The sequence below is a fragment of the Zootoca vivipara genome, chromosome 17 (genome assembly GCF_963506605.1).
Source record: "Zootoca vivipara chromosome 17, rZooViv1.1, whole genome shotgun sequence".
Taxonomy (NCBI): Eukaryota; Metazoa; Chordata; class Lepidosauria; order Squamata; family Lacertidae; genus Zootoca; species Zootoca vivipara.
In genome coordinates, this window is record NC_083292.1 from 10790444 (window position 1) to 10818358 (window position 27915).

General features: G+C 43.9%; 1 protein-coding gene across 13 annotated transcripts in view; it reads left to right on the forward strand.

Moving 5' to 3' along the window:
- FBRSL1 (fibrosin like 1) overlaps window positions 1-27915 on the forward strand; it is an 808905-nt gene that overhangs the window by 614826 nt on the left and 166164 nt on the right. For 11 of the 13 annotated variants that reach the window (XM_060269604.1, XM_060269610.1, XM_060269606.1 and 8 more), the window contains one exon: window positions 27483-27536. The exons of 1 other annotated variant lie outside the window; for it this stretch is intronic. In XM_060269604.1, the coding sequence (XP_060125587.1) occupies window positions 27483-27536 (54 nt within the window). Of the gene's footprint in view, window positions 1-19; window positions 10378-27482; window positions 27537-27915 lie in introns of all 13 variants that reach the window. One more of the 13 variants, XM_060269616.1, reaches the window with a different exon arrangement.

Genomic DNA, 27915 nt, shown 5'->3' on the forward strand with positions numbered 1-27915 from the left:
TTTTTTATTTTGCCTGAAGGTGGGTCTTGAAGGACTAAGTTTGGCCCCCTCCACCAGCTGCTTCCTTTCTCTCCAGCTTCCCAAGCCAACCTGCACAGCCTGTGCATACAAAGATTGATCCAATGGCTTATGTGTGTGTGTGGTAAACAAAGAGAGGCACCTGGAAAGTGGGCTGCATATTTTCAAGGTTCACAATCGGATGCAAAAAAAGAACAAAACAGGCAGTGATTATAGATAGATATTGCCACTGCAAGAAGAAACAGAAGCAGCTCTAAAGATATGTGATAATTAGGAGACTATAATCACACCCTGTATATGTTACAATATACATTATTCCAGAGACTTAAGAGGAAGATAATTTGGGTGGTCACTTGCAGAAGGTCCAAAAAGAAGAAATGCATCACCCCCAAAAATGGGTGAGGGGAGACTAAAACAGATGAATTTATATAAAATTTGCATATGCTAGCATGTGTATATATATATATACAAGTTTAGAAATAATTACATTTTACATAGAAATGCAATACATCTTCCTATAGTGGAAAGACTGTTACCAGGTGAACTGTGTGCCTGCTCAATCTGCTGACCAGGTGCTCCCTGTTGATAGACAACTTCACAACCCCTCCTTTCCCTTCTTATTATGGTCCTTTCTTCAAACTGGACTTGGCCCAAATTGGCTTTCAAGTAGAATAATGAATGTCTTGCGTAAAGCAGAGCACATGGTCACCCTAAGTCTAGTCCACTAAGTTATTTATTTAGATCACACAATGGAGTGCTCTTGAAGTTGCTCATCAGACACTTCCTAGCCATACAAAACCAGGGAAGAGGAACCTGTAGGCCTCTATATGTTGCTGAACTGCAGCTCAGCCCCAGCAAGCATGGGCAGTCACCAGGGATAATGGGAGTTGTAGTTCAGCAACCTCTGGAGGGCCAAAGGTCCCTCATATCCATTATAAGTCATAGAAGAGGAACGTGTAGCTCCACAGACATTGCTGAATCACACAGTGGTATAGCTACTGCTTGGGTGCCCAGGGCAGCACATGCAACCTTTAGTCCAGCAATATATAGCGAGGGCAACAAATTCCCCCTTCTTATCTTTTATCTTCTTTTCTTTCCTCCCTTGCCTAAATATTACTTCCAAGCAGAAGCAATAAGCACGGTGGAGAAGAGGAACAGAAGGGAAAATAAAGGAACATGTTCCCACTTCAGCAAAGGGGCAGGGACACATATAGAGAGAGAGAGAGAACAACCCTAATGAACATTAAAACAATGAATAGCTAATGAAATCCTAATACATAAATAACAGAATAATAAATATATGTATTACAAATACTTGGTATAAGTCAATAAACAATGACAGAAGTGAAATTAAGCATCATCTGTGGTACAAAGGCTTCATAGCACAGCTGATGAGCGCTTCTGTCATTGTTTAACACATTTTGCCATATGTTCACTTCATTCGTGCTTTTTTGAATTTTGCCAAGTATTCATATTACATATATTTATTTTTCCATTTCATGTGTATTAGGTTCCATTAGCTATTCATTTAATGCTTCCCCCCAGTATGAATAAGCAGCTATAACTACCGGTATGGGGAGGAACCATAGCTCTAGGGCAGAGCATCTGCTTTGCATACAGGAGGCACCAGGCTCATTTCCTTCCAAGCATCTCTCTTAAAAGGATCAGGTAGCCTATGGCTGTCTCTGCCTAAGCAGAGAGCCACTGCCACTCCAAGCAGGCAATACATAGGAAACTGCCTTATACCAAGCCAGGCCGTTGCTCCATTGCTCTACCACAGCATGGTCTACATGAGGCATTCCCAAACTGCGGCCCTCCAGATGTTTTGGCCTACAACTCCCATGATCCCTAGCTAACAGGACCAGTGGTCAAGGATGATGGGAGTTGTAGTCCAAAACATCTGGAGGGCCGAAGTTTGGGGATGCCTGGTCTACACTGACTGGCCGTGGCTTTCCATGGTTTAATACAAGGGGCATTCCCAGCCCTAACTGGAGGTGTCAGGGGTTGAACCTGAAACCTTCTGCATGCAAAGCAGCTGCTCTAACACCGAGCTCTGGACCTTCACCTGAATACTGGGCCAGATGCACCATTATTCTTGCCTATTGTAGGGCAGATTTCCTTGTTCCTCTTAATGCAGGCCTAGTCTAGTGTGCCACTAAAGGTCTAGTTCTCTGGGCCAAATGAGATATGATGTTATAAACACAGAACAAACTCAGTCACACAGAAATAGTGTTAAGGGCTCCATTTTAGCAATGAAGTGACCATGCAGGTGAGAGGAGCTGTTCCAGGGCACAGTCTGACCTCAAAACGCAAGACACAACAAACCTCCTGAAATAAGTATTGAAATAATACTAAAGGATGTCCCTTCTCGTATGCTCGATTGCCAGTTGAGGCCCTGATATAACATTGTGAAGTGAGGCTGGCATCAGCTAGGGGTAAGGCCTTTTCTTATGTGCCTCATGTTTTGTGGAGTGCCTAATGGAATGAAGCCAATCCGGTCCCATCACTGTTTCGCTTAAGGTGGCTGGTAAATACCTGGTTCTTTACAAACTCCTTTAGTTAATGAAGTGACCCGCCACTGGCTTAGATTTTTTGTTTTATCTTCTGCTGCTGGAATTGTTCGATCTGCCAGATATTGTTATATAATTATTTTAACCATGTGATGAGATTGTGTGTGTGTGTGTGTGTGTGTGTGTGATTGTGCTTTGTTTTACCGTTTTCATTATTGATCTGTTAGCTGCATTAAGGTGGGATAGTAAATGTTAAAATGATGCCTTTGAAATTAAATAGCCAACAGTGTGCTTCCTTGAATGGAATGAAGTAACTTCAGACAGCTGCCTCCATAATGCCCAGTTTCCCACCATAGCAGCAACATTTTCAAAGGAGAAAGCTCTTCAAAGGGTCCTGAAAACAAATGGTTAATTGAGCAGAAGTGAATGGGTGTTTATTCATGAAGCTGAGCTGCCCTAGGCAAAAGCAATCAAGCCACCTCCATATTCCAACACTGCCACTAATGAGAGCCATAGCTTTAGCGGTCCTGAGACTTGAGAACATTTCAGAATATTCAGAGAAAGATTGTCTTCCTGAACATTTCCCCACCTTACTCCACCATGTGAAACACAAAGACCCCAAATGATGTGAGGCAGTGGTTTTCCACCTTTCATAGCTGCCAAGTTTTCCCTTTTCTCGTGAGGAAGCCTATTCAGCATAAGGGAAAATCCCTTAAAATAAGGGATAACTTGGCAGCTATGCCACCTTTCCATCTGCCTCCCTTGTTAAGCTGTAGCTTATTTATCTACTTGCACTTTGACGTGCTTTCGAACTGCTAGATTGTCAGGAGCTGGGACCGAGCAACGGGAACTCACCCCGTCGTGGGGATTTGAACCGCCAACCTTCTGATCGGCAAGCCCTAGGCTCTGTGGTTTAACCCACAGCACCACCCGCGTCCCTTTTACATACTGCTTAGGTTCCCTTTTATTATGCTTCGGCCTTTCATGCTTATAATCTTGGCCTGGCAGTAGGGCAGTGCTAGAGATTCAATTACATCTTTCATTCCCCTTTTGAAAGAACATGCTGAGTCCTAGAAATGCCCAGGAGGAAGTATGAATAAGACCATCTGGAAGAACAAGCCATCTTCTGAACAAATGGCACATTTGTCCCATTGCAGCATCCCTTCAAGGACTATTACCGTAGAGAACCAAGTGAATGTCATCCTCCTAAGGAGGGAAGAAGTTTCAGAAGAAGAAACCTAGCATCTAGGTGGAGGAAAAACTGCAGCCCCAAGTGCTTTGGGGTTTTGGATTGCATTTATGTCAGGACAGCTTAGACAGTTAGGGCTCCCAATGATGGTCAGCTAATTAGAAGGAGGAGAAGGAAGCAGCCAAGCCAATGGAGGTTATGAAGAAGAATGGGAAGTATTTTCATGGCTATATGAAGGCTTTGATATATGGCTTAGGCTGAAGACTTCCATCCATCCTGTTCTAAACTACAGTGCTTTCTGCAGTGCCCAACCAGTCCAAGAGTAAAAATAAAAACCTGATTATTTGATAGCCACTTCAGAGTTGCTCCTCCAGCCTGATGCCTGACCACCCAGTGTGAAGGTGAGAGGTTAAACAAATACCACCCAATCTTACACCTAGATTTGTACATTCAAAGCTTGGAGAGATCTCTTAGGCTGCAACCTCTGTTGCACTGTTGATTCTTCAATCCCTCCTGTCATAGCTCAATAGCAGAACATCAGCTTTGTATGCAGGGGGTTCCTAGGTTCAATCCTTGGCATCTCAAGGTAGGACTGGGAGAGACTCTTGCCTGAAACCCTGGAAAGCCAGTCAGTGCATGTTCTTCTTCTTCTTCTTCTTCTTCTTCTTCTTCTTCTTCTTCTTCTTCTTCTTCTTCGGTGATCACTCGTAGCTGGGTAAGATTGTCTTCCATAAACACGGTTTTAACAATGAGTCCGTAAGTGACTGGAGACCAGTTCTGGATCCACATGTCCTTCCACAGTGGGGATACGGTATTGGTTTCTGGGTGGGAGTTCATCACGGGGTGGATTTGCCAAGCGTGCCTTCCTCTTAGCACGTTTCTCCCTTGCGTCCTGAGTTTGAGTGTCTTCAAAGCCCACGACACCTTTGGTAAAGGCTCTTCTCCAACTGGAGCGCTCGCAGGCCAGTGTTTTTACTCCCAGTTGTCAGTGTTTATACTACTTTTTTTTAGATTTGTCTTGAGATAGTCTTTAAACCTCTTTTGTTGACCATCAGTGTATGTAGACAATACCGAGCAAAATGGGCCAATGGTCTAAGTGTAAAGATGGCCAATGATCTAACTATGATCCTATGCCTTTGCAGAAGATCGGGGTGCTGCCCTTTAGTACCACAGGGCACACCCCATGCTTTTTTCTTCCATTTTTTTGCCCTGACAGTAGGCAAGAGGCAGGTTCTGTTTTGTTGTAGCCTCTATACATTGCTGTTTCTCCCCTATTGAGATTTCTTATTGAAAACAATAGAGCATATGTGCATATGTATAAGATAAATGAATTCATTTCTTAAAATCAGTGGCAGTAGCTGTACTTCCAAGCGTATTAGCTCAGTATTATCTACACTTACTAGCAGTGGTTCCCTAGGGTTGCAGGTAAGAGTCTTTCTCAGCCCTACCCAAAGATGCCAAGGGTTAAGCCTAGGACCTTTTGCACGTGAAGTATGTCTGCTACCATGCTCGAAAAGAATGGCAGACTCCCAACTGCAGCACAATCTGGAACAGCTAGACATGAAATTTAGTAGTAAACCAATCTAGCAAAAGAAATACATTGTAGGTGTTAATTTGCAGAAACTACAGACCTAAATGTGTGTTTGTGACCCTACACTACCTTGGCCATTGTAAGCTCTGAAGTCATCAAGGCTTAATGAACATGGAAGTCATTTTTCATGATCTCATTTCATTTCAAAGTCAGCAATTATACATGAAATAGCACAGCACACCATGCTATAAATACTTTGTGTGTCTCTGAAACACTGGCTGCATTTACACATAACACAAAAGTTACAGAGTATGGTTTGTTTAACTGTGTTATCCACAAACTGCATGCTGGTGCACACAGGCCAGCGCTTTCACTCTGCTCCTCTGTTAGTTAAGCAGGGGAACAAACCATAGAATTGCTGGCATAGCATTATGCCTGAGCCAGAGCTTGTGGCTTGTTTCTGCCCAACCAATTGCAACTGGTTGCAAGAACAAATCCAGGACCGCACCTTGGACTGGATTTAAATAAGAAGGCAGGCAGGTGGGAACTGACTGAGGGCAGGCTGAGGTTGGTGGGGCGGTGGCCCATTTGCCTTGATAGACCAGTCAACCACTGAGTTGCCATATTGCAATCCAGAGCATAGTTGTCAAGTTTTCCCTTTTCTCGCGAGGAAGCCTATTCAGCATAAGGTAATTTCCCTATAAAAAAGGGAGAACTTGACAGCTATAATCCAGAGGTGGTGAACCACAGGCCTGGGGGCCGAATGTGACCTTCCAGCGCTCCCTGTCTGGCCCTCAGGACCCTCCTCCAAACGTCCTGTTTTGTGCGTGCACACGCAGCTTGAATGTTTTTGCCTGGCTCAATATAACACGTCTTGTAGCCCCTGGAAGGCTGCCCAGAAAGGAATGCAGCCCTCAAGCTGAAAAAGTTACCCCACTCTTTTTTTAACCTGTGAGGCTCACAGGGGGATTTCATCATAACCTACCTCACAGGGTTGTTGCAAGGATGTGTGAAGCCTTTGGTCCACTAAAAAGCACTGTATGGTTAAAAAAAAAAAAGGACGACTAATACTCTTGGCTTAAGTTGCTAAAAACAAAGGTCTATTAATATTACTATTGTTGTTATTCCTTCCAAAGCTACTCACCACTCATTTTCATGAGGTCATTGCATAAGAAGGTGATGTGATCATTACTGTAGGCTTTTGCCTAAAGTCAGTAGGAATTTGTTTGGTACATAGGGGACAGCAAGATCTTCCTTCCTCCTTGAAAGATTTATATTAAAAAATTCCAAACTGAAAGACGTTTCCCCTCTATCCTCCCCAGACGGCGAAGCTTGACCCTTTTGATGTTTGTATTTACAGTTTGCTCTCATCTGGATGTCATTTGTGACACCAGTTTTCTCCTTACTGCAATCACTAGGTCTTCCTGTAAAACTCATTTTGAATTTGTAGGCCCAGGCTGCTTTCTGTGCTACGGCAGGGCAATCTATTTAGCAGACTGCTAGTAGAACCATAAAGAAGTACTCTAGAGGTCACACTGTGTGCTCTTGTAAATTTATCCCAAATTAACCCTGATTGGCATCCTGCTCTCCCACCGTAAAGAGACAGATGTGGACTCCTTCCAACATCTGCAGTTTCATGAGCAGCCTTGCCAATAAATTCAGGAACCTCTGTGACCTGGACTTGGGTAAAGGGTTTCAGACACTTTTACTGCCCAGCAGTGACTGGGAACCTTACAGTGATTATTAACTACATTGGAACTGCCTTGTTCAAGAAAACTAGATTTGACATCAATATCCTGGTCCAGGGTAATAATTGTGGCATGTGTTTTAATGCATTTGATTTCATATTTGGTTGTACACGCATATGAACATGCCGTGTCTCCTTTGTTTACATGGGCTATGTAGACAAAATATGAGTGGCACAGCAGCAGTTACTGGAAACCTCAACCTGCCAGGTGTCCATGCTTCGTGACTACCTGGGCCAGCAGCTACATCAAAATGCCTCTTTTCCATTGCTGGTTTATTTATTTTGGTTTTTTTTTTTAAATTTAATTTCAAGGCTTTTGTGCTACTTTCCAAATAAGTATCAAAAGCGGTGTACAACAGTAAAATCGCTTCAAGATATTTTGTGGGAAGCGATTCATAAGTGGAATCAAATAAATACATAAATTTAACCATGTACTGTACAGATTTCATAAATATGCAATAAAACTGTAAACATGGAATTACTAGACAGAGGAATTAGGGTCCCATAAAATGCTTTGTGTGGACAGAAATGGTCTTAATTGCTGCAAAAAAATACGTCACTGAAGATGCTCGCCAGATCAGCATCACTGCTTCCAGCATGGCCTGCAAAAACATAAACAAATGACCTCAAATAATAAAAATAATATATCAACAAATAAAGCAGGAAAAAATCAAATTGCAGCAAGCAGCATAAAACGAACTTCAATCAAAAGTTTTTTTTAAAAAAAATTAAAATGTCACAATGCCAAAATGAACTAAGAACTGGTACCAGGCAAGCATCTCTAGAAGGCATGCTAAAGGCAGAGCAATGCTATTTGATGTAAGGGCATGTACACTGAGAGAAAGTGGTCTTTCAGATATCTGGGATTCTGATCCTTTTGGGACTGTAAAGGTGAGCACCATCCCTTTGAGCTTGGAAACCAAAGTTTAGCCATTGCACTTGCAGAAGCATTTGTAATCATCCTAGTCAGCAGCCAGACAGCTATAGTTTTGCAATTTGGGAGTAGCCTTCAAAGGCAGCCCCAGGTAGGATGTATCGCCATAGCCCAGGCATAGGCAACCTTGGCTCTCCAGATGTTTTGGAACTACAACTCCCATTATCCCTGACCACTGGTCCTGTTAGCTAGGGATCATGGGAGTTGTAGTTCCAAAACATCTGGAGAGCCCAAGGTTGCCTATGCCCGCCATAGCCTTTAACTGCACAGGGATAAAGGAAACCAGAAGGATACATTGGATGAAGGTTATGGAGACATGTTCCCAAGGGATTTCTTCTGCTCTTTGTCTTGCATCTGAGCCAGATTCTTTCATTTATCATTATTTTGGAAGGTGACAGGAAGCCAAAGATATACAACCCTCCCACCAATTAGTTACAGGGATCAGGGCCGGCCCACCCATCAGCCAAGGTGAGACATCCACCTCAGATGGCAGGGTCTACAGAGGCAAGCAGATCTGGCCTCCAAGGAATGAATTGCCAGCTGCTGCTCCTTGGAGGCCAGATCTGCTGCCTCCCTGACAGCCTCCTCCTCCTTGCCACCTCTACAGCAGCCTCTCTTTCCTGGGGAGGGAGGGAGAGACCATTTTGTGGTTGGCTTCAGCAGCCACAATGCTTGGGCTGGCTGCCCCCCCCCCTTTGACCAAGACCCTTAAGGCTGGGCGGCAACGTTGTGGGTTCATTTGTCCAAATTTCCCCTTCTTCTGACATATCTCCTTTTATTGAACTGAGCAGCAGTTCTTCCCCCTGCCCCCCCTCCACCCGTTAAACTCTGACACAAGGCTGTGCTTGAGTTGCAACACAGTCCTCCCCGCCCGCCCGCCCCCTTTCCAGCTATAACTGAGATAACAAATCTGGCTCTGCCTCCCAGCCCCCAGAGGGAAGGGGAGGACGCAGCTGGGGTGGGAGCGGGCGAAGGTTTGTTCTGGAGAGCGGGGCAGGTGGGGGGGGGGACACGGTTAGGCGGCTGTAGACTAGCTGCTGCTGTGCCTGCTGCAACAGGGTCCACCCCAGCCTCTGGGCGAGGTGCGGGGACACACACACAGAGAGGATCTGCTTCTCTTGGCTTGATTACTCTCGCCTGGATCTCCTCTCTCTCCGTCTCTCTCTCTCTCTCTCTGCTACATTTTAGTCGCTCGCAATCGCCTGCGCGCAGAGCAGTCGCCGCTCGGAGCGGCTTTGCTTAAGAAGCGCTAGCTGGGAAAAGGGAACCGCGGCGGGAGGAAAGCGAAGGGGATCCTCGCTCGCTCGCTCGCTCACTCGCCTGGGCGTGTTGCTCCTGCCGCTGCCGCCGCCTCCTCAGTAGGAGGGGAAGGAAAAAGAAGCAGCTTTTGAGGTTTTCCAAACGTCTTGTTCTTCTTTTAAATTCATTCCTCCGCCTTTTTTATTTTTCCATGGTTGGGAATGATGGCTACCAAGACTTGAACAAGAAGAAAGAGAGGAAGAAAGAGAGGAAGAAAAAACGAGACCTCTCCAAAGCCGGGGGGGACTTGTCTCTGGCTGTGATGGTGCCAGGGGGGCAGCTGTGACTTGTTTTTGCTTTTTTATTGCTTTTGTTGTTGTTTTTTAAAAATTCCCCCTCCCCCAGCTCGTTGCTTTATTGATGCCGATCGGAGGAGCCGCGTTTCCTCCTCCTGTGCCTTCTCTGGCTATGATGACCCCGCAGTCTGGGATCGGAGGGGGAGAAATGATTCCTGCGTTTGGCTTTTGAGCGGAAGGTTTTGTTAGTTTTCTCGTTGCCTTCGATTGTGGTGGTTTGATCTTCTGGGTCGAGAGCGGGGTTGAGAAGGAAGGAAGAAAAAGGAAAGCAAGAGGAAGCGAGACCAGCAAAGCAAGTGGAGAAGCAAAAAAGGAGGGGAAAACTTTATTTTCTTTTAAAGGCACCTTTAATACACTCCCCCCCACCCCCACATATATATTTTCCGTACTCTGAAGACCTGTGTTTCTCCCTCCGGCGTCCACCTAGAATCTGCCTGCATTCAAGCAACGGCGGAGCGACTGGAAGAAAAGCGAGCAAAGATACACATACATGTGTGTATATCCATATATCTATCTCTCTTCCTTTTGCAAGGGGAAAAAGGAGAGACGAGGGAGGTCTGTCTCTTCCTCCCGCCGCCGCTTGCCTCGGCAAAGGGATTGTTTAGTCGGCTGGAAAAGAAAGCGAGCTGCCGGGCTCTATCCGATCCTCTTTCGCTCTCCCGCCTCCGCCTGCAGGGTGTTGTAGTTGCCGTCCTTGTTGTGTGGATGGATGTTCCTTTGTGCCAAAGAAGCTGGCTTTCCCTTGATCGCCCGCCGAAGCCGATCAAACCCATCTCGCCTATGGATTAAAGACTTGATCCGCCAGCCCCCACCCCATCCCCTCCGTCTCTCCCTCGATCCGCGCCTCGCGCGTGTGAGTGTGTCTGTGCGCGCGCCTTTCGGGAGGCTTCCCTTGTTCCCTGCGCTCCTCTCCCCTCTCCGCCTTGTGGATTATCTCTCTTCCCTTCCTCCACCGCCAAGTTGCCAACTGTGCTTTTGATTGCATTTTAAAGACCCGCCTCGCTTGGACAGCAGCGTGGTCGGGGAGGGGGGTAAGTAAAACAATAGTAATATTAATGACGACGCGAATGAACAACGAAACAGCCAGCCGTTTGGGTTGCAAGGTGGGCCGGGGAGAGGGGGAGATCCACGTTTAATTTCCCCTCCGCCACCACCCTTTAAAAAAACAAAAAAAAGCAGCCGGATCGGTGCCTTTTTAGATTTCCTCTCCCTCCCTCCCTCCCTCTCTGGTTCTTGGTGAGCGCAGCTGGGATTTGCTGTGGGCCCCAATTGCGAGCTGGACAGGCGCAAAAAGGGGAACTGCCGTGTGTCTTGCGCGCGCGCGCACACTGCCGGTGAATTGGTCTTTTTCTTCTCGCCTGCTTTCGGTGGAATTGACGAACTGGTTACATTACTCCCCACCGTTTGCCGTATTTTCCTCGGCCTTTGGCTTCCTTTCTCTTTCCCCCTACCCGGCCGTTCTTTATTATTAAAATTGCACTCTTTCCACCTCCCCCACCTCCAAAAATGGTATTTGTTAAGGCACCAGGACAAACTGAATAATAGCGAGATATTACTAAGGAGGATACTGCCTTCCCAATTGTTTAAGTGAGCGGTAAATATGTGACAGTTCTCAATACAGAATATTAGCAATTGGGTTAAAAATGTATTCAAAGCGGAGCTTTTAAAGCAGTGGAGACGTTCTGAAATGATGGGAGCCTAGCCTGCTCTGGGAAAGTGAGCATCTCCTCCCCCCCCAAAAAAAACCTCATTATACCGTACATGTCTGCTTTCATTTTGTACACAGCACAGGAGGAAAGGGGAAATACTAAACTTTGAATGGTTGCATTCATGGGTGGAGCTGGACAGGGGAAATCCAGACTATTTTCCAGAGCAGAAGACCAACAAAAATTGGATGAATCTGGAACTAACAAGGGTCTGGTGTAATAACTTGACACACCACAAAAGGAGGTGATTGGCCCACTCAGTGAAGCTGGTCTTTGTTTATAATAATAATAATAATAATAAATATTATTATTATTATTATTATTATTATTATTATTATTTAATAATACTAACTTTGAGGCAAGCCTGGAGATCTTCCAGGACAACTTAACTCCCAAGTGAGTGTTCTTGGAAACAGCCATTACTGCAATTTTAAACCTGCACACTTGCTAGGAAGGATGTCTCTCCCTCTGGGTTCAGTGGGACTTAAATCTGAATAGTTTTGTGAGTGTGATATATGTGATTTCTCCAACCTGGCATGCACATACTTTAAAAACCAAAGCGTCTGGATTTACGCTGTGTTTAGCCACATTGGAAGTCAATAGGATAAATTTGACTTGAAAAATAATTACCAGGATTTAAATCAGGTTTTGAACGGCGCATTAAGAGTGCTTAGAATTGGAGCAATTGAACTGGATCTTGTGCCAAAGTTATTGGGAGTTTAGCTGAGGGAGCTTTGCTTCTGAGTTAGATGCATATGGGATGGGGTTTCAGCCTTGCAGATGGAATGGAGATTGTGAAAATATCAGTCTCTTTAGGGTGTCTGGTTTTCTTAGACTTCTGGAGAAGGGGGCAAATGTATTGGTTTGTATGGAGAATGTTTAGGATTCTGGCAGAGAAAGTTATAAAACCAAAATGACTACAGCAAAAGGGAATGAGAAAAGAAACCACAGAAGCCAAGACAAATTTTCTCTCGCATCCCATTAGCAGATTCTTAGCATGCTCACACATGCACACAGCCCTGTAATTCACAAAGGTGTGCTTCACCTTCTCAAAGGGAAGATGATAACCTGAGGGCTGATAGTCTGGAGTCCTAAACTAATGAATTAAATTCTTGTTAAGATAAACTGAAGGAACTGACATACATGAGAGGCAGTGGATGTGTGAAATGAGGCAGTGGATGTTTTAATATTCCATGTTCCTGAAATGCTTTTTCCTTTTTCTGCCTTTTGTCTCTTACCCTTTTCCATGCGGGCGTACACACTTGCAGTTTCTAGATCTAAGTTGCAGATCTCTTGGGCAATTTCTTTGGCAGATGTGGCATTGTACTGATAACGTTTCATGTTTACTCATCCACACAGGTCGGTAACATAAAGCACAAAGGTGAAAGAGTCTTGAATTTGTAAAAGATTAGTATTAACTGAAACATAAAAGTTGAGAGTAATATCTTAAAGTAAAACAAGATAGTAATTAATTACCACACCGTGTGCAGTTTTGTTTTCTATGCTTGTCCAAGGTGGGGGTTTCAGCGCAAGGTCCAAAAAATCAGCTCACGCCAGGTTAACAAGTTAAAAATGATCTCTAGGGACCTTTCCAGTATAACATGGTGGCAGTGGGATCTCAAAAGCATTCCAAAGCTAGGTGAATCACATTAGCATATTAATACATACATAATGCTGGTTTTATTAGAAATTCTGGATATCTGTAGTATTTGTGTGTATTGTTTTTTGCACTGACTTTATTCTGTCAGCTGCCTTTTATTTTATATGAAAGAAGGTCAACAAATGTTTTCACAAATGATAAAATAAAGTAACAAAATATGCATTCCAGGCTTGCAAGGAAAGCCATGGTTGAATCTCCTGCATTTCCCCCTCCTGCCAACCACCTCTTCCACTTCATTTGAAATTAACATTTGGAACTATTAGACATTTAAAAGCAGCTCTTTTAAAAAGTGCAAATTTTGTAGTGTGAAATGAGCTTTCCCCCCATCACTGAGCAAACAGGGCCATAGCTCAGAAGCAGAGCATCTGTTCTGCATGCAGGTTCAATTCCCTGCGTCTTCAGGTAGGGTTGGGAGATGCCTCTGCCTGAAATCCAATGGATCTGCCGCCAATCGGTATTGACAATATTAAGCTAGATGGGCCAATGATCCTATTCTGTATAAAGCAGCTTTCTATTTTCCTTTGGTTTTTGTGGCTGCAAGAAAAGCAGAAACCTTGGTAGGATCGTGGGGGAGAAAAGGATTTTAAGTAAAAAGTAAAAATTGGCCACCTTGCAGGAATGAAACATTTTAAAGGAATGACTAAGTACTGCAGAAGCTGTATGTGTGTGCCTCCGAAATGTATATTTCATTCCTCTGTGCATAAATGGTGCCAAAATCCTATTTTACTTTTTTTTGGGGGGGGGGATAAACAGTTTCAGTGGGGATGTTTACAGAGAGATAAAGGGGGGAACATTTGTTGTCCTTATTGATTGCTGGAGGGGTCATGAAAGCTGCCTATTACACAAATCCTGAAGCACTGTTTTCTCTACTGTGGGAGCAGGAATTATTTACTGTATTATCCACTCTTGGAAGAATGTCTGTCTTAGCTGGAAAAGATTGTTAAGGTATTATATGCTAGCCGAACCTGCCGGCTCTCATTCCTAAGAAGTTAAACCTCTGGTCATCCCTGCTCAGAATTTTACTCCAGGGGTTTATGTTTATGCATTAAATCCGATTTTCTCCACATACAGACTTAGGTGGCAGAAAAGCTTTGTTAGGACCTTGGTGGTACATTAATGTCTTAAAAATGCTATGCTCTTCACCACCATATCTGCTTGGCTTTCTAAACGAAGTAAGATCAGCCACTGTAGGATCTCAAACCTGTTCTGTTCATCTTTCTTCAGGGAGAGGGGAAACTAGGCATTTTAATGTCACTGGGATAAAGGAAGTCTTTTATATAGATTTCTGTTTAGGCCTGATGCAGATTTGATGGTAAAGGCAGTTTGTGTGCAGCAAGGAATACCAGAAAGTTTTGGAGCTGCTCTTCTTAAAATTCACATGCATAAATGTAAACCTACCTTCTCTAAGTATAGGCAATTCTATGGTCTGTATTTGGCCATTCTACATGAGAGCGATAGTTATTTTGCATGAAGACTGCTGAATGTGAAAGGGGGGGAATTGGCAGAGAATAGACATGTTTGGTTACCTTTGCAAACAAAACAACCTCAGGGGGATATTATATTGATTTTTATCAGAATAGTGTTGAAGGAGTATTGCTGGAGAAGACATGAGAGCCTGGGGTTCCTAGTTCAAACCTTGCTTCTGCCGAGAAATAAATATGACTCCTAGCCATCCATGAATATTACGAATTTCCATAAAGGCCTTTGCAGCCCGCCCGCCCCTCTGTTTGTGTGATGTTAAAACACTCCCCAGACACATTTTTCCCTGCTGTAAATTGCATTTGCATCTATTTTTTTTTCCAGCTGTCCTCTCATTGTTACCCTTTGAGACAGGTGTGTGAGAGCAGCACCTTACCTCATCCTTGCCATCACCATGTTTGCATTGCAAATGAGTTTTTGCTTTGTGGGTGTGATGGTAGTGGTGATTGGTCTTCATTAGCTTGTGGTGTCAAAATGTTGCACAAAAGTAGCCAGTAAAATGAATTTTTGCAGGTCTTCTTTTTTTTTAACCAGTACTTGGGAGCTATATCTTTTAAAGCCACCCTGTGTTGTCTTCCATCATACCACTCACTGCATGCAAATGTTAACATAGATCACCTTTCTGCATACGCAGAATTAAATGCAAACAAGCTTTTTTCATGAGCTTTCCAAGGAGAGTTATGTATACGGAGCATCTCCAGGCAGCATAAAACAATTGTGTGCGTGCGTGCGTGCGTGCGTGGTGTGTTTGTGTATAAAATCATTTTCAATGCAAACACAAAATGTAACAGACCTAAAATTTGGCATGTTGTGCAAATCGAGCCTATGGCTGCTTGATGCTGCATTGTGCCAGTGAATAAGCTGGGACCAGATTATGGTTCAAGTCACAATGGTTCTTCTCAGGCATTGCACTAAACCATTATTAAGGAAACTTAATCACTTATCCTCACAACAATCCTGTGAGGTAAGTTAGTCTGAGAGACTATGACTGGACCAAGATGAGGTTTATAGCCAAACAGTGTTAAAAAATTTTCCCCAGACCCTAGTCTAACAAACACTTAAAGCCACAACCCCCATACTGGTTGTACTGGTCCAACACACACTGTTGCTCCATCTTGCTCAGTGGTGTCTACTTATGCTGACAGCGGTCCCTCCAGGAGGGAACTCTTCTGTAGCCCTGCTGTGCAGGATCTGTACGCCTAGTGATATCCAGAACTGAACCGTTGTATCTGCCATCCACTTATTTTGCAGCTCAGTTATATGCTTCCTGCCTCACCCTCCAAGAAGTCAAGCGTAGAATCTGCTTGTGGCATCAGTATTCACATGGTGGCTTCCTAGATGTCAGCATGTCTAGAAGGCAGCACAGTCAAGGATGCAGCCTGCAGAAGCACCATTGTATATGTTGTCCCCTTGATCACCTGTTTATAAAGATAGTGCAAAGCAGTGAAATTCGATGACTGGCTATAGAAATACAGACTGGCTGTGTACCAAGCGCACAAGGCTACATTCATTGTGCATATCACATTGCTTATTTAAAACTGCCAATAGATCAAGGGACTCCCAAGGTGGACAGATCATTGCTTCTTACCGGTAAGAGTCTTTCACTGTTTGGATGGGACCCTAATATCAAGCAAATGGATCTATCCAGAAACCATTACATCAGAGGATGTAATGAGCGAGAGAGGAATTGTCCTTACCTAATACCGCTGTTCCAACCTAGCAGTTCGAAAGCACGTCAAAGTGCAAGTAGATAAATAGGTACCGCTCCGAAGGGAAGGTAAACGGCATTTCCGTGCACTGCTCTGGTGCGCCAGAAGCAGCTTAGTCATGCTGGCCACATTACCTGGAAGCTGTACGCCGGCTCCCTCGGCCAAAACAGTGAGATGAGTGCCGCAACCCCAAAGTCTGTCACGACTGGACCTAATGATCAGGGGCCCCTTTACCTTTAATACCGCTGTATACCTTAACTAATACCTCGGAATTTCTGTGTCATATAAGGAGAATCATTGTCTTGAAATGTCTATGCACACAAATTTATATCAATAGTGTCCATATGCAGAGGGGTGGGGGGAACTGGAGGGTGGGAATGCTGGAGATGGAGGTGTGGAGCCATTAGAGAGAGGTCTGTTAATGTGCAATGATGTGTGTTTTGTCAGAGGTTTGGTAATCATTTTATTTTGCGTGCGCACACACATACACACAAATATCCCAAGATGGCAGAACGACAAAAATCTTAATTCTGTGTGACAGGCTTAATGCTGAAGATACAAAACATTAAAGGCTTATGCTTCTGTCTCAGCTTTCGTTTAGTTATTTCAGTTTATCTACTGCAGCTGCAGTCAAATGGAAGGAAAATCCCCGTATTACCCAGCAGTAAAACTCGGCCAGTTGTTTCCTTACAGGGGCAAAACTTTCTTTTTTGCATTTAGATTTATTGCATTTATAGCCCCCCCTCCCCTCGTTAACTATATATTTAAGTCCCCAAGTACTTTTTTATGTAACTTGTTGGGTTTAATGAATCATCTAGTCTAAACGCTGCTGCCTTGCACCTAATCTGCAGAGTCACCCAGGAAAGGGTGCATCAAATTTTGCATGGAAAACAATATGATATTTGATACTGTCTGCCTATTTTTGTAGATACTCAACAATGTTTGCATTAATCAGGCTTAAGTCTTCCGTCCCTTCTTTCCTCGGCCCAGTGATGGCACTTCTGTGTTGCCCTCTAGCAGGGCCTCTTAACCTCTTTAATGGAAGCTGAAAATCCAGGCTATTAAAGTACAGCATTTGCTGTTAAAAGTGGATTTAGATATATTCAAACCAGCAGATGAATAGGAGCTGTAAAAATTTTCAGGCAGATGAGAAAATACTTCCATCTGAATGCTAATTTAATACTCACAAATTCCTCTCATTCCAGGAGCATCAATAAAGCTTGTTGCCAAAAGAGGAGCAAATGGGTGTTTGTGTTTCTCCATCCACCACCCTAGAAATAATTTTATTTAAAAATACCATCACCTTTCATTCCTTTTTTAGGGGCACAAAAGTAGCACAGTGACCTCTGGTGGTGGTTTTGGTAATGATGACCTCCATAGCTGTGCTCCTTTTGATATACAATACTTGCTCTTGACTTACTTGAATTTCCTCATCAAATCACATTTTTTTAAATATTTATTTTTGCAATAATTTGTATGCCATCTTGTGGTTACTTAAGTACATGACAGTATCACAAGTATATATGGTTTGTTGATTATCAGGAGGCAGGCGTGTGGTGTGAGTTTTTTTCTTTGCATGAATTGCCTAGGTGACACAGCTCCTGATGCAATATTGAATCATGGGCTTCTTGTGTCTTCAGGCTGGAATTGGTCATGGCTATATTGATTACCTCCATAGAATTGTAGAGGTGGAAGGGACCCTAAGGATCATCTAGTCCAACCCCCTGCAATGCAGGAATTCTGCCCACAGCTGTCCACTCAAACCACCAAGTTTCTGGTTAACAGCCAGACATAAAGAGCTTCTGTTTAAGAGAAGCAGGCAAGTTTTTGTAGACTATAAACATTAATCCTATGTTGTCCAATTTGATGGCCTTTGAGACCCAGTTTCACCAGCTCATCTTTTGAATACTCATGCTGTGCTCCTAGTTAGGTTCAATACGTGAGAAATAAGAGTAGGGTTGCCAGACTCAATAGAGGACAGGACTTCTGTGCCTTTATTGCCCTGCTCTCTTTTGAGTCTGGAAACCTTAAAGAGAAACCAGCAGACCCTTTGCTTGGAAATTAAACAAAGGGTCTGCTGGTTTCCCTTTAAGGTTTCCAGACGCAAAAGAGAGCAGGGCAATTAAAGGCACAGAAGTCCTGTCCTCTATTGAGTCTGGCAACCCTAAATAAGAGCGGTGATAAAGGTAAAGGGGCCCCTGACCATCAGGTCCAGTTGTCATAGCTGCCAAGTTTTCCCTTTTCTCGCGAGGAAGCCTATTCAGCATAAGGGAAAATCCCTGTAAAAAAGGGATAACTTGGCAGCTATGCCAGTCGTGTCCGACTCTGGGGTTGCGGCGCCTATCTCGCTCTATAGGCTGAGGGAGCCAGCATTTGTCCTATTTATCTATTTGCACTTTGATGTGCTTTCAAACTGCTAGGTGGGCAGGAGCTGGGACCGAGCAACGGGAGCTCACCCCATTGCAGGGATCCGAACTTCTGATCAGCAAGCCCTAAACTCCGTGGTTTAACCCACAGCGCCACCTGGGTCCCTTAAGAGCGGTGATAGAAGACCCAAAACTTCAGGCCGAATTTATATAAGAAAACTCAGGAAGGCATAGACCTTTCTCCAAGACTGAGCAGCAGTGCCATAATGAACAGAGGAGTGCAGGTCCAAGACATTTTTTCCAGAGCAGGAGTGATTACATCATCTGCCAGAGGGTCCATGTGATTGTGGGAATTTCTTTGCTATGACAAATAAATAAAGTAAGAATGAAGCTTTCAGGTTTGTGTGCATACAGGTCAGAGAATGAGGAAAATAAGAGGAGGTTGTATATTTCTTTTCTTTGGCAGGATTCCTTCTTTGGGTTAGCAGTTTAAATGGCAACACACCTGTGGGAGATTGTTTCCATTCTGAATTAAAAAGCTAAAGGTTGCAGTTCAGCTTCCAAGAACCTTTTGTTTAAAGCTAAGGCTGTTTTGCAAGCTTAAGCCTATATAGCCAGAAGTTGGAGCTTACTTGCAGAATAGATAGGGTTGCAGTCCCTGGGTATTACATGTTCTGCTGCTCTTTGATCTATGTATCTCTGCATATGTGTGGCAATAATATATAATGGATCCACGCAGCTGCCTGCATATTTTGAAGTCTCATTGCAACTACTGGGGCTGTCGTGATGCAGTATTCACCACTATAGTACAGTTCAAGACAGCACATTTTAAAAACAAAGTGGCTTTCAGGGCAAGAACATTTATGTTCAGACCACTTTCCACAGCACTTTAGAATGTCTGTCTGTCTGCACCCTTAGTGAAGAGTAGAAAGAACCTGATAAAAACAGATCCGTCCTTAGGCAGAGTAATTGGAGCTGTGGTCAGACTATTTCATCACCCAGATCTTACGGCTAGTTTTCTTTGTGTGGTGTACATTGGGTTGTTCAACCAGTTTTATATTATTTTCCCTTCAAATTCTGTCAGTTTTTTCCTTCAAATTTAAGTTGGACTCCTTTTGCTTTCTGCCTTAAAGCAGCAAAACAGTATTTCTATGGGAATGAATGTTCTCCTGCAGCCTGCTGTAAACTCATTTAAGTCAATTTACTTGCATTTTAGAAGGGACGTGGGTGGTGCTGTGGGTTAAACCACAGAGCCTAGGGCTTGCCAATCAGAAGGTCAGCGGTTCAAATCCTCACGACGGGGTGAGCTCCCGTTTCTTGGTCCCAGCTCCTGCCAACCTAGTAGTTTGAAAGCATGTCAAAGGGCAAATAGATAAATACAGCGGGAAGGTAAACGGCGTTTCCGTGTGCTGCTCTGGTTCGCCAGAAGCAGCTTTACTATGCTGGCCACATGACCTGGAAGCTGTACGCCGGCTCCCTTGGCCAATAATGCGAGATGAGAGCCACAACCCCAGAGTCGGTCACGACTGGACCTAATACTCCGGGGTCCCTTTACCTTTCCCTTTACTTGCATTTAAGATGCTGAACTGAGAGGATCCAGCTGGTTTAAATCCAAGTTTGGTGGTTTAACAGGGTTGGTCATCTAGAAAAGGGACAGCAAACCTTTGGCTCTTAGGAATGTAGCCAATGCTTGTCCTACTCAGAGTGGACTTGGGTCCATTAATTCCATTGGGTCCACTCTGAGCAAGACTAACATTTGATACAACCCAACGTATTGTAGTTCAGGGCCCACAGCTCAGTTATAACCTTAAGCTTTTCATACAAAAGTTCTTAGGTTCATTCCCTGGTCTCATCTCAGGTTGAGGGTCTGAGAAGGACCTTCCTTTGGTCTGAGACCTTGGAGAACCATTGCCAGTTACAGAGGTTAGGGTGAGTGACCAAACTATGGGAACTTTGCCATGCAATCCTAAAATCATAAAATGGGAAAGGACCCAAAATATCATTTGGTCCAACCCCCTTCCAAAGCATGATGTCTGCTATGGCATCCAGTTGGGTGGGTTTCTTCTTCTTCTTTGTCATTTCCATTAAGAGGAAACACAATGCAGGAGTGGGTCCTGTGTGCATTGCAGAGAGTGCAGCTGGCTCTCCTTCCGCAACCTCCTGTATAGTAATAGCGAACTCATTTTCCAATCTCACATACACACCATACATTCAAAGCACATTTTTAAACACTTTAAGAGTTCTTGTTTCCCCACAAAGAATCCCTAATTCCCAGCACCCTCAGCAAACTACAGTTCTCCGGTTTCTTTCTTAGGTGGGGGAGCTGTCACCATTAAATTGCTTTAAGAGTACTTCACATATATAGTGTGGGTGTGACCCAGGTGAGGCTCCTTATGTATCCAAAATGGCACCATCCATGCACAAGTGGGTGGTATCGGCCTTGCAGGGAAGCCCAAAGGTTTGCAGAAGTAGAAAAAAATACTTTGAAAAATTCTTTGGCTCGGTGTTGAGAACCCAAAGTAGTTCAGTGAGGATTGAGCAGGCTCATTGTGATCAGAAGACGGAATGGAATAGCCCAGGAAAGAAAGTGGCTGGCTGGAATCCTGAACGGGAACATTCCATGCTGGGACATCTTTTTGCCAGTCTGATTTGTTTCTTTGAATTGCACTCAGCTGGGAGTGGAAGGCTGGGCTAAGCAATAAATAACAGAATGCCAGTCTAACATTGGTGTGTGTGTGTGTTTTAAAAAAATCTGTCTGCAGGGAAAAATTAATTTCCTTCTGGTGCTGTTGGAGGCATGTTTTGAACACTTGACAAAACAAACGGCAAGCAACAGCGGAAACATGTTGTGTGTTTAACCTGCTATTCTCCCTTGAGTTGTTGGCAAGAGAGTGAAAGATTGTTTCTTTTGTGCCACTAAGAGACCTCCAAGTGGCTCCTTAGTCCAGAGTGTGTTGGTCCTAAAGCAGTTGTGTGTGTGTATATGTGTGTGTGTCTTCAGATGATTAGAAATCCTCCATAAATACCTCTCCAACACATGCCTCCCTTAGAACCGTATGATTGGCTCCCGAAAAGCCTTCCACGAAGGCTGCACTGTAATCCTTTTATGTTACTTCTTCAGTGGAGATTACGCAGCAAGAAATAATTAGGAGATTAATTTTCACCTGTCACTGCCAATAATAGATAACCTTGATACAGTGACAGGGCTAGGATTGTGGGGGAATGGAAAATCATTTAACCCTGCTGTGCTGGTAGCAGAAGGCCAAAAAGAAAGAAAAAAGGTTAGTGAGAGAAGACCATTTTCGCTTGACTCTGTCAAATGTTGTAGACACACTTTTGTAACATGATGGAACCAAGGAGTTCATAGTATGGCAGTCAGCAAATGGTGTGTTACTCATAGCTACATGTATCTGGTAGATTAAGTGTCCAGAAAATACAAGACAGGTGTTGCTGAGTTTTACATTTCCATCTGGCCAGGGTTTTTTTGGTCCAGCCAACCAAAACAAGTCCTGTTGGTTTCAGTGGGGTTCATGCCCAAGCTGTGGTTGTATCCAATATAGTGCAAAGTAAGAGTAACTTTAACTTGTTCTACTGGTGCACATCATTAAAACTCACCTGCCTTCTAGCACAACAGAATGCTGGATCCGGCCCCTAGGACAGAGATGGGAGATGGGAGGAGGGTGTTGGTGGGGAAGACTTGGATATTGATTACTTTAATCAGTTGCTGTCATCTCCCTGGGTCTGTTCAGTTCAGTGGAAGAGTTTAAGGATGTTTCCGGATAGTGACTGTGGTGCTTTTGTGGTTGGCAGCTATTGGCACAGCTGAACACCCAGCTGTCTTATGTACTGATATTAGCAGGATCAGCATGGATGAGCAAGTGGGAAATAGTGATGGTTGATATGACTCGAGATCTAAATCCAGTGGTGGCTGGTGACCAGAGTGGAAGGCAGGGAGGTCAACAGTAGCTGGAGCCATAGACAATGATAAGCACAACCACATACAATGAATGATAGACAGCACCAGCTAGTTCCAATTTTGTCTCCTTCCTTGATTAGCAAAGAGGAGCTGAAGATGATGGAGCTGTTAGGGTTGGTTGTAAGTTGAGTTCGTTTTGAGAGCCAGTGGTAGTGTAATGGCTAGAGTATTGGACTATGGTCTGGGAGACAAGGGTTTGAATTCCTGCTCACCCATGAAGCTTGCTGGGTGACCTAAATGAGGAAGCATGAGCTCCTTGGAGAAAAGGTGGGATATAAATGCAATAAATAAAATTGTAAGTAGGAAAGCAGGCCAGTGGGGACAGGTTGAGATTGGTGTGACAGTGTTGTGTGTCTCCTAATCGGCCACCTTCCACTGTCTAAACCTCCATGATAATAGGCATTCATTGCTTCTCAGCTCCTGGATTATGTGTGAGTGTTATCATCACACTGTAGAGCTTTTCATACACTCCAGTGTATAGAAGCATCTTAATGTAATCCACAAGCAGGGAGGAATAAGTGTGAGTCATCCCAGGGTATAGCCTGAAGATATATGATGCAGCAAACCTTGCTGAAGCTAAGCAGGTCTGGACCTGGCCAGTGCTTGAGTAGGACACTACCAGGGAACCTTCATGTACACTGCTTTGAGTTCCATCATGGGAGTGGTGCATTAGCAATTTAAAATAATAGGATTATGACAGAGGAAAACGAATATGGCAGATGCTGTTAGGAACCACTGTTGTAAGCCAGAGTATGCTGACAACCCTACCACTACCACCACTTATTTACATCACAGCCCTGAGGATGTCATCTCTACTGTGGCAAAGAATCTTCTTCCCCTTTAGAAGATATTTTATCATTTCTGTAGCAGTTTCCCTCAAAGGACATGCCCAGTTTGAATATAGGAAGGTGCCTTACACTGGGTCAAACCACTGATCCATTTAGCTCAATATTGTCTATACCATTGGTGGCCAACCTCGGCCCTCCAGATGTTTTGAGACTACAACTCCCATCATCCCTAGCTAAACAGAACCAGTGGTCAGGGATGATGAGAATTGTAGTCCCAAAACATCTGGAGCGCCGAGGTTGGCTACACTGGTCTACGCTGACAGGCAGCAGCTCTCTAGGGTTTCGGGTAGGGGATACTTCCAGCAGTGCCAGGTATTTAACCTAGGGCTTTCCGCTTTGCAAAGCAGACACCCTGTCACTGAGCTAAAGGCCCTTAGTTGTTTATTGCAGGGCGAGGTTTGCCAGCTCTGGCTTCCTCGCCCAAGTCCACCCATTTACCTGTTGTACCAGTAGGACTTTCTGATCTCTTACTGCAGAGGTGGGGAACCTCAGACCATTTCAGACCTCTGGCCCGGGAAACACTCGCCAGGCCACATCCCCTCAGGCCATACCCTCTTTCCGTCAGGCCACACACCTCACTGGCCCTGCTTCACACAAACCTCCACAGTTTTTGCCTGGGACGACTGTGTCCTTGAACTCTGACCAGTTTAGAAATTAGCCTGCTTCTTTGCAAAGGTAAAATTCCCATTAATTACTCCACTGACTTTTCGTCCGACCCACCACTGGCATGGGGGGCCCTTGGGCTGAAACAGGTTACCCACCCCCTCCTTACTGTTATCACCCTTTTTTCTGTGGCCCTGCCTACACTGCTAATGTACCACATCCGGCAAAATCTGATCAGGTGTGTATTGGTAGCAAGAAATGTATTATTCTGTATCAAGTCTTTGCTTCCTTTTCCATGATTCCATTGTCCTGTTCATGATTCCAGGCTTGTACACAGCTAGAGGGTGGGGTGGGGTGGGGGAAGGATGTCTAATGAAGACAGCTTTATCAGGCCCTGTGTAGCCTTGAAGCCCCCCCCCCCCCCAGCCGAATGCAGCAACCCTCTAAGAGTCACAGAACAGCTAGTCCTGGGGATTTTCTGAGAAGCCGAACCTTGTCTTTCTTCTTGTCCCTTTCAAAATTAATTGCCTCCTCAGTTCAGGTAGGCTTAAAATACATCCAGGAATCTGAAGCTGTTGAGCAAAAGGAAGGTAATTTGGCGGTGGAGGGGGGAAACCTTCTCTTTCTCCTCCTTGCCTCTTTTGTGCTGAAGTTTAAATCTACAATCTGTTGAGAATGTAATGGGAAACCAGCCTACAGAAAATGCCATTATTCATATCATTCGTAGCTCATTTATTTTATCTGCAATAGCAGTGATAAGGCAAGCTGCTTGGCAATGCTGATAAGCAGGGGAAATATCTTAGAGCTATTTGTAAAAGTTAAAGCAGATCTTGGTACAGGGAGATAGTGGGATGGGGGGAGGGGAGGGGACTGACAAGCTTTTTGGCAATCCACTGTGCTGGAAGCTAATAAAGATTTTAATGGGGAGGCCTCATTAGGATTAGGCAGAAGATCTGTTATCTCAGATTTACACAACATAAATGGTGAAGCAACACACAAGTTCCACCCCCCCCACCCCCAGCCTCCTTTCTGTGCTCGCTAAATAGTGCAGTAGAATGGAAAATCTTTTAAAATTCAATTGGACTTGCTTGCTGCCAGGAGCCATTGGCAGCTGTTTGCTGGGCGAAGGCAGAGGAAGAGCCTAGGAAGGCATTTGCAAGGAGGGGATGTGCTTCTCTGTGTGACGAAAAGGAGGACCCCAAAGTTAACTCTTACAAGCTGACATAAACAGCTCGATATATAAATGAACATTACATAGGCTCAAATGGAAATTGAAAAACAAAACAATGTGGACTAGTTTGTTTCAGAGCAACAGTAGTGTATGCTGACGAAATGTCAGCAGTATAGACAATTATAACTCAGGAAATACCGAGAAAACCCAAATGCCTTTTGCCCTTAGTCTTCTTCCTTGGTGATCTCTGTACTATGTTCGTAACCACTGTTCAGCATAAAAACAAATATGAATCTGCAAAATCAGAATTTTATATAAGCAAATCATAACCAAAGCACCACTTGTAATATTTTATTTTAAAAGAAGTGAAAAAAGTAATTAAAAATATTTTAAAAGTATATTTTAAAAAGAAAAGACCCGCTGGGGCTTTAGAAATATTTATCTAATCACAGATATGTGACTGTATTGTTTAATCAAGTGGGCCCACTATGGCAGTGGTTTTAATTTGCTTTAAGCTGTTTTTAATGCAGTATTTTATATTACTGTAACCTGCCTGTGGAAGGGCGAGTAACAAACCTAATAATAATATGCTTTGCTTGTTAAAAGCCACAGGTACAATCCCCAGCAGTTTTAGGTAGGACTGAAAAATACACTGGTATGAATTTGTGGAAAGCTCATATAATAATACTGAGCTAAATGGACTGTATAAGGCGTCTTCAAATGTTCTAACCTTATCACACTATCTTTTATCACTTGCTAAATAATCATTTTGCACCCTCTAAGGTACAATGCCCTTTATACCACCACCTACCCTCTTCTGCAATAGGGAAATATATGCCTAGACAGCTCATTTCACTTAAACACACGATTTATTTTTGTTTTTTCTCATCCCTCATCTTCATTGATCTGACTCTGCATCACCCAATAGCACGTCTTTTCAATCCTTTACCCTTTCTAAAGCCATTGTAATATTGACCTACCAACCTGACAGTTTCTTGGGATTCATTCAGAGCGCGTTGAGATAATGGAAAAATATTCACATCCATTGAGTTGCATTGTAATTTCTTTCTTTGTCATCTGTGATTCCTATTTTACTTAAGTGGTGTACTGAATATTGTGTTGGGCCACTTTTATCACTGACATTGGCTTCTAGTATGCCGCGTGTTAGAGCAGAGTCAAGTTAAGGCAAAGCTGTCGAACTTTTCACTAAAAGTCTTTATACATAAAGAGGAACTTCTCTCCATGCCTATACTTTTAAAGCAAATACTTGCAGATTCACCTTGAAAAGGTGACTCTTTTAAGGCCGTTTAAGCAGAGGAGATTCATTTGTTTCTATCTAGTTGTCAGACCATCACAAAACACATTTTAACAGGATGAAGATAATGTCAACAGAAGTTAATTCAGACCCAGATAAACTACAACATAAGCTTACAACAGCAAATTTCTATGGGAGATTGCAACATGCCCACTTTTTTATGTATTGCCCTTGCTTTAATTAATATTAAAATGAAATATTAAAATGGATGGAAAGGCAACTAGACAAACCACACCTCTTGGTCCTTCCTGGTGACAGGGATGACTGCTGAAGGCCTAAGCCAGGGGCAATAGAAAATGTCCACTCTCTAGGCCAGTGTTCATCATCCCCTGACCATTGCTGGGGGTGGTGGGAGTTGTAGTTCAACATTATCTGGGGACCCAAGGTTGAAGAACATTGTTGTAGGTAATAAATATTGTTGTTGCTGTTGTGGATCCTCTCAAAAATCCCCTCACCTCCATTCTAGCTACCCATACAACGAGCAGTGGAGAATTTATAACAGCCTAATACAGGGGTTGCCAAAAGCCACTTCTCTGCGCAAAAAGTCAGCTACCATTATGTATGGACAGTCCAGAGCTAGATGAACCAATGATCTGTGTTCCTAAAGGAAACCTCACTGTGTCAGCAAATGGCACCAGGGCCTCACCACCAACTCAAGGTGTAGCCATGGTGGTGCCCTCCAGATGCTGTTGGACTGCAATTCCCATGTCCATGACCGTTGGTTGTGCTGGCTGAGGCTGATGGGTGTCATAGTCCAGCAACAGCCTGGGGGCACCAAATTGGCTATCCCTTTTCCTACTCTTAAGAGAATCAATAGCCCATTGGTTAGTCCAGTCAACTTCCTTTGTGGTATCTTCACAGAAGTCATTGCAAGAGTATCCTGTGTATACTTATTTGACCTCTGTGGAAGAAAGGCAGGATAGAAATGCAATAAATGTTAATGATAGGGACCACTCACTAGTCTAATTTGCTGCCCATTTTATTAGTTAGACCCCTACCTCTTTCAAGAAATGAAGGGGCAGAGGCGGACTCAGATCCATGAAATTACCCCCTTTTGCCAAGGTGAAAAAGAGATTTCTGTTAAAAGTGTTTGATTGTGAACAGAACTTTTTGTTTTGTCTGTAGAACTCAGCGGACCTGGAGCTGCCTCGTATCAGGAGTGGCTTGGTAGCAAGCAAGGTATGAGATCAAGTGTCTCCAAATGGGCATCTGGGGCTGGTTGTGTGTGTGTGTGTGTGTGTGTGTGTGTGTGTGTGTGTGTGTGGTGTTGGGATGCCTGAACTGAGTTGCAGTCTCTTCTTCTGCTTTTGTCTTTCGTTTTCTTTCTCTAGTGCAAAGTTGGGCAGCCTAGGCCCACCAAGTGTCGTTCGACTGCAACTTCCATCAGCCCCAGCCAGCATGGAGAATTGTTAGGAATGATGGGAGTTGTAGTCCAACAAACCTAGCAGGCCACAGGTTCCCCCAACCCTGCTCTGGTGCTTCCTTTATTTCTGTTAAAAGGCCTGTGCTCTTTTGTATGTCCCCATCCCTGCAATTCTGTGGCACCTCCTTCCCTCCC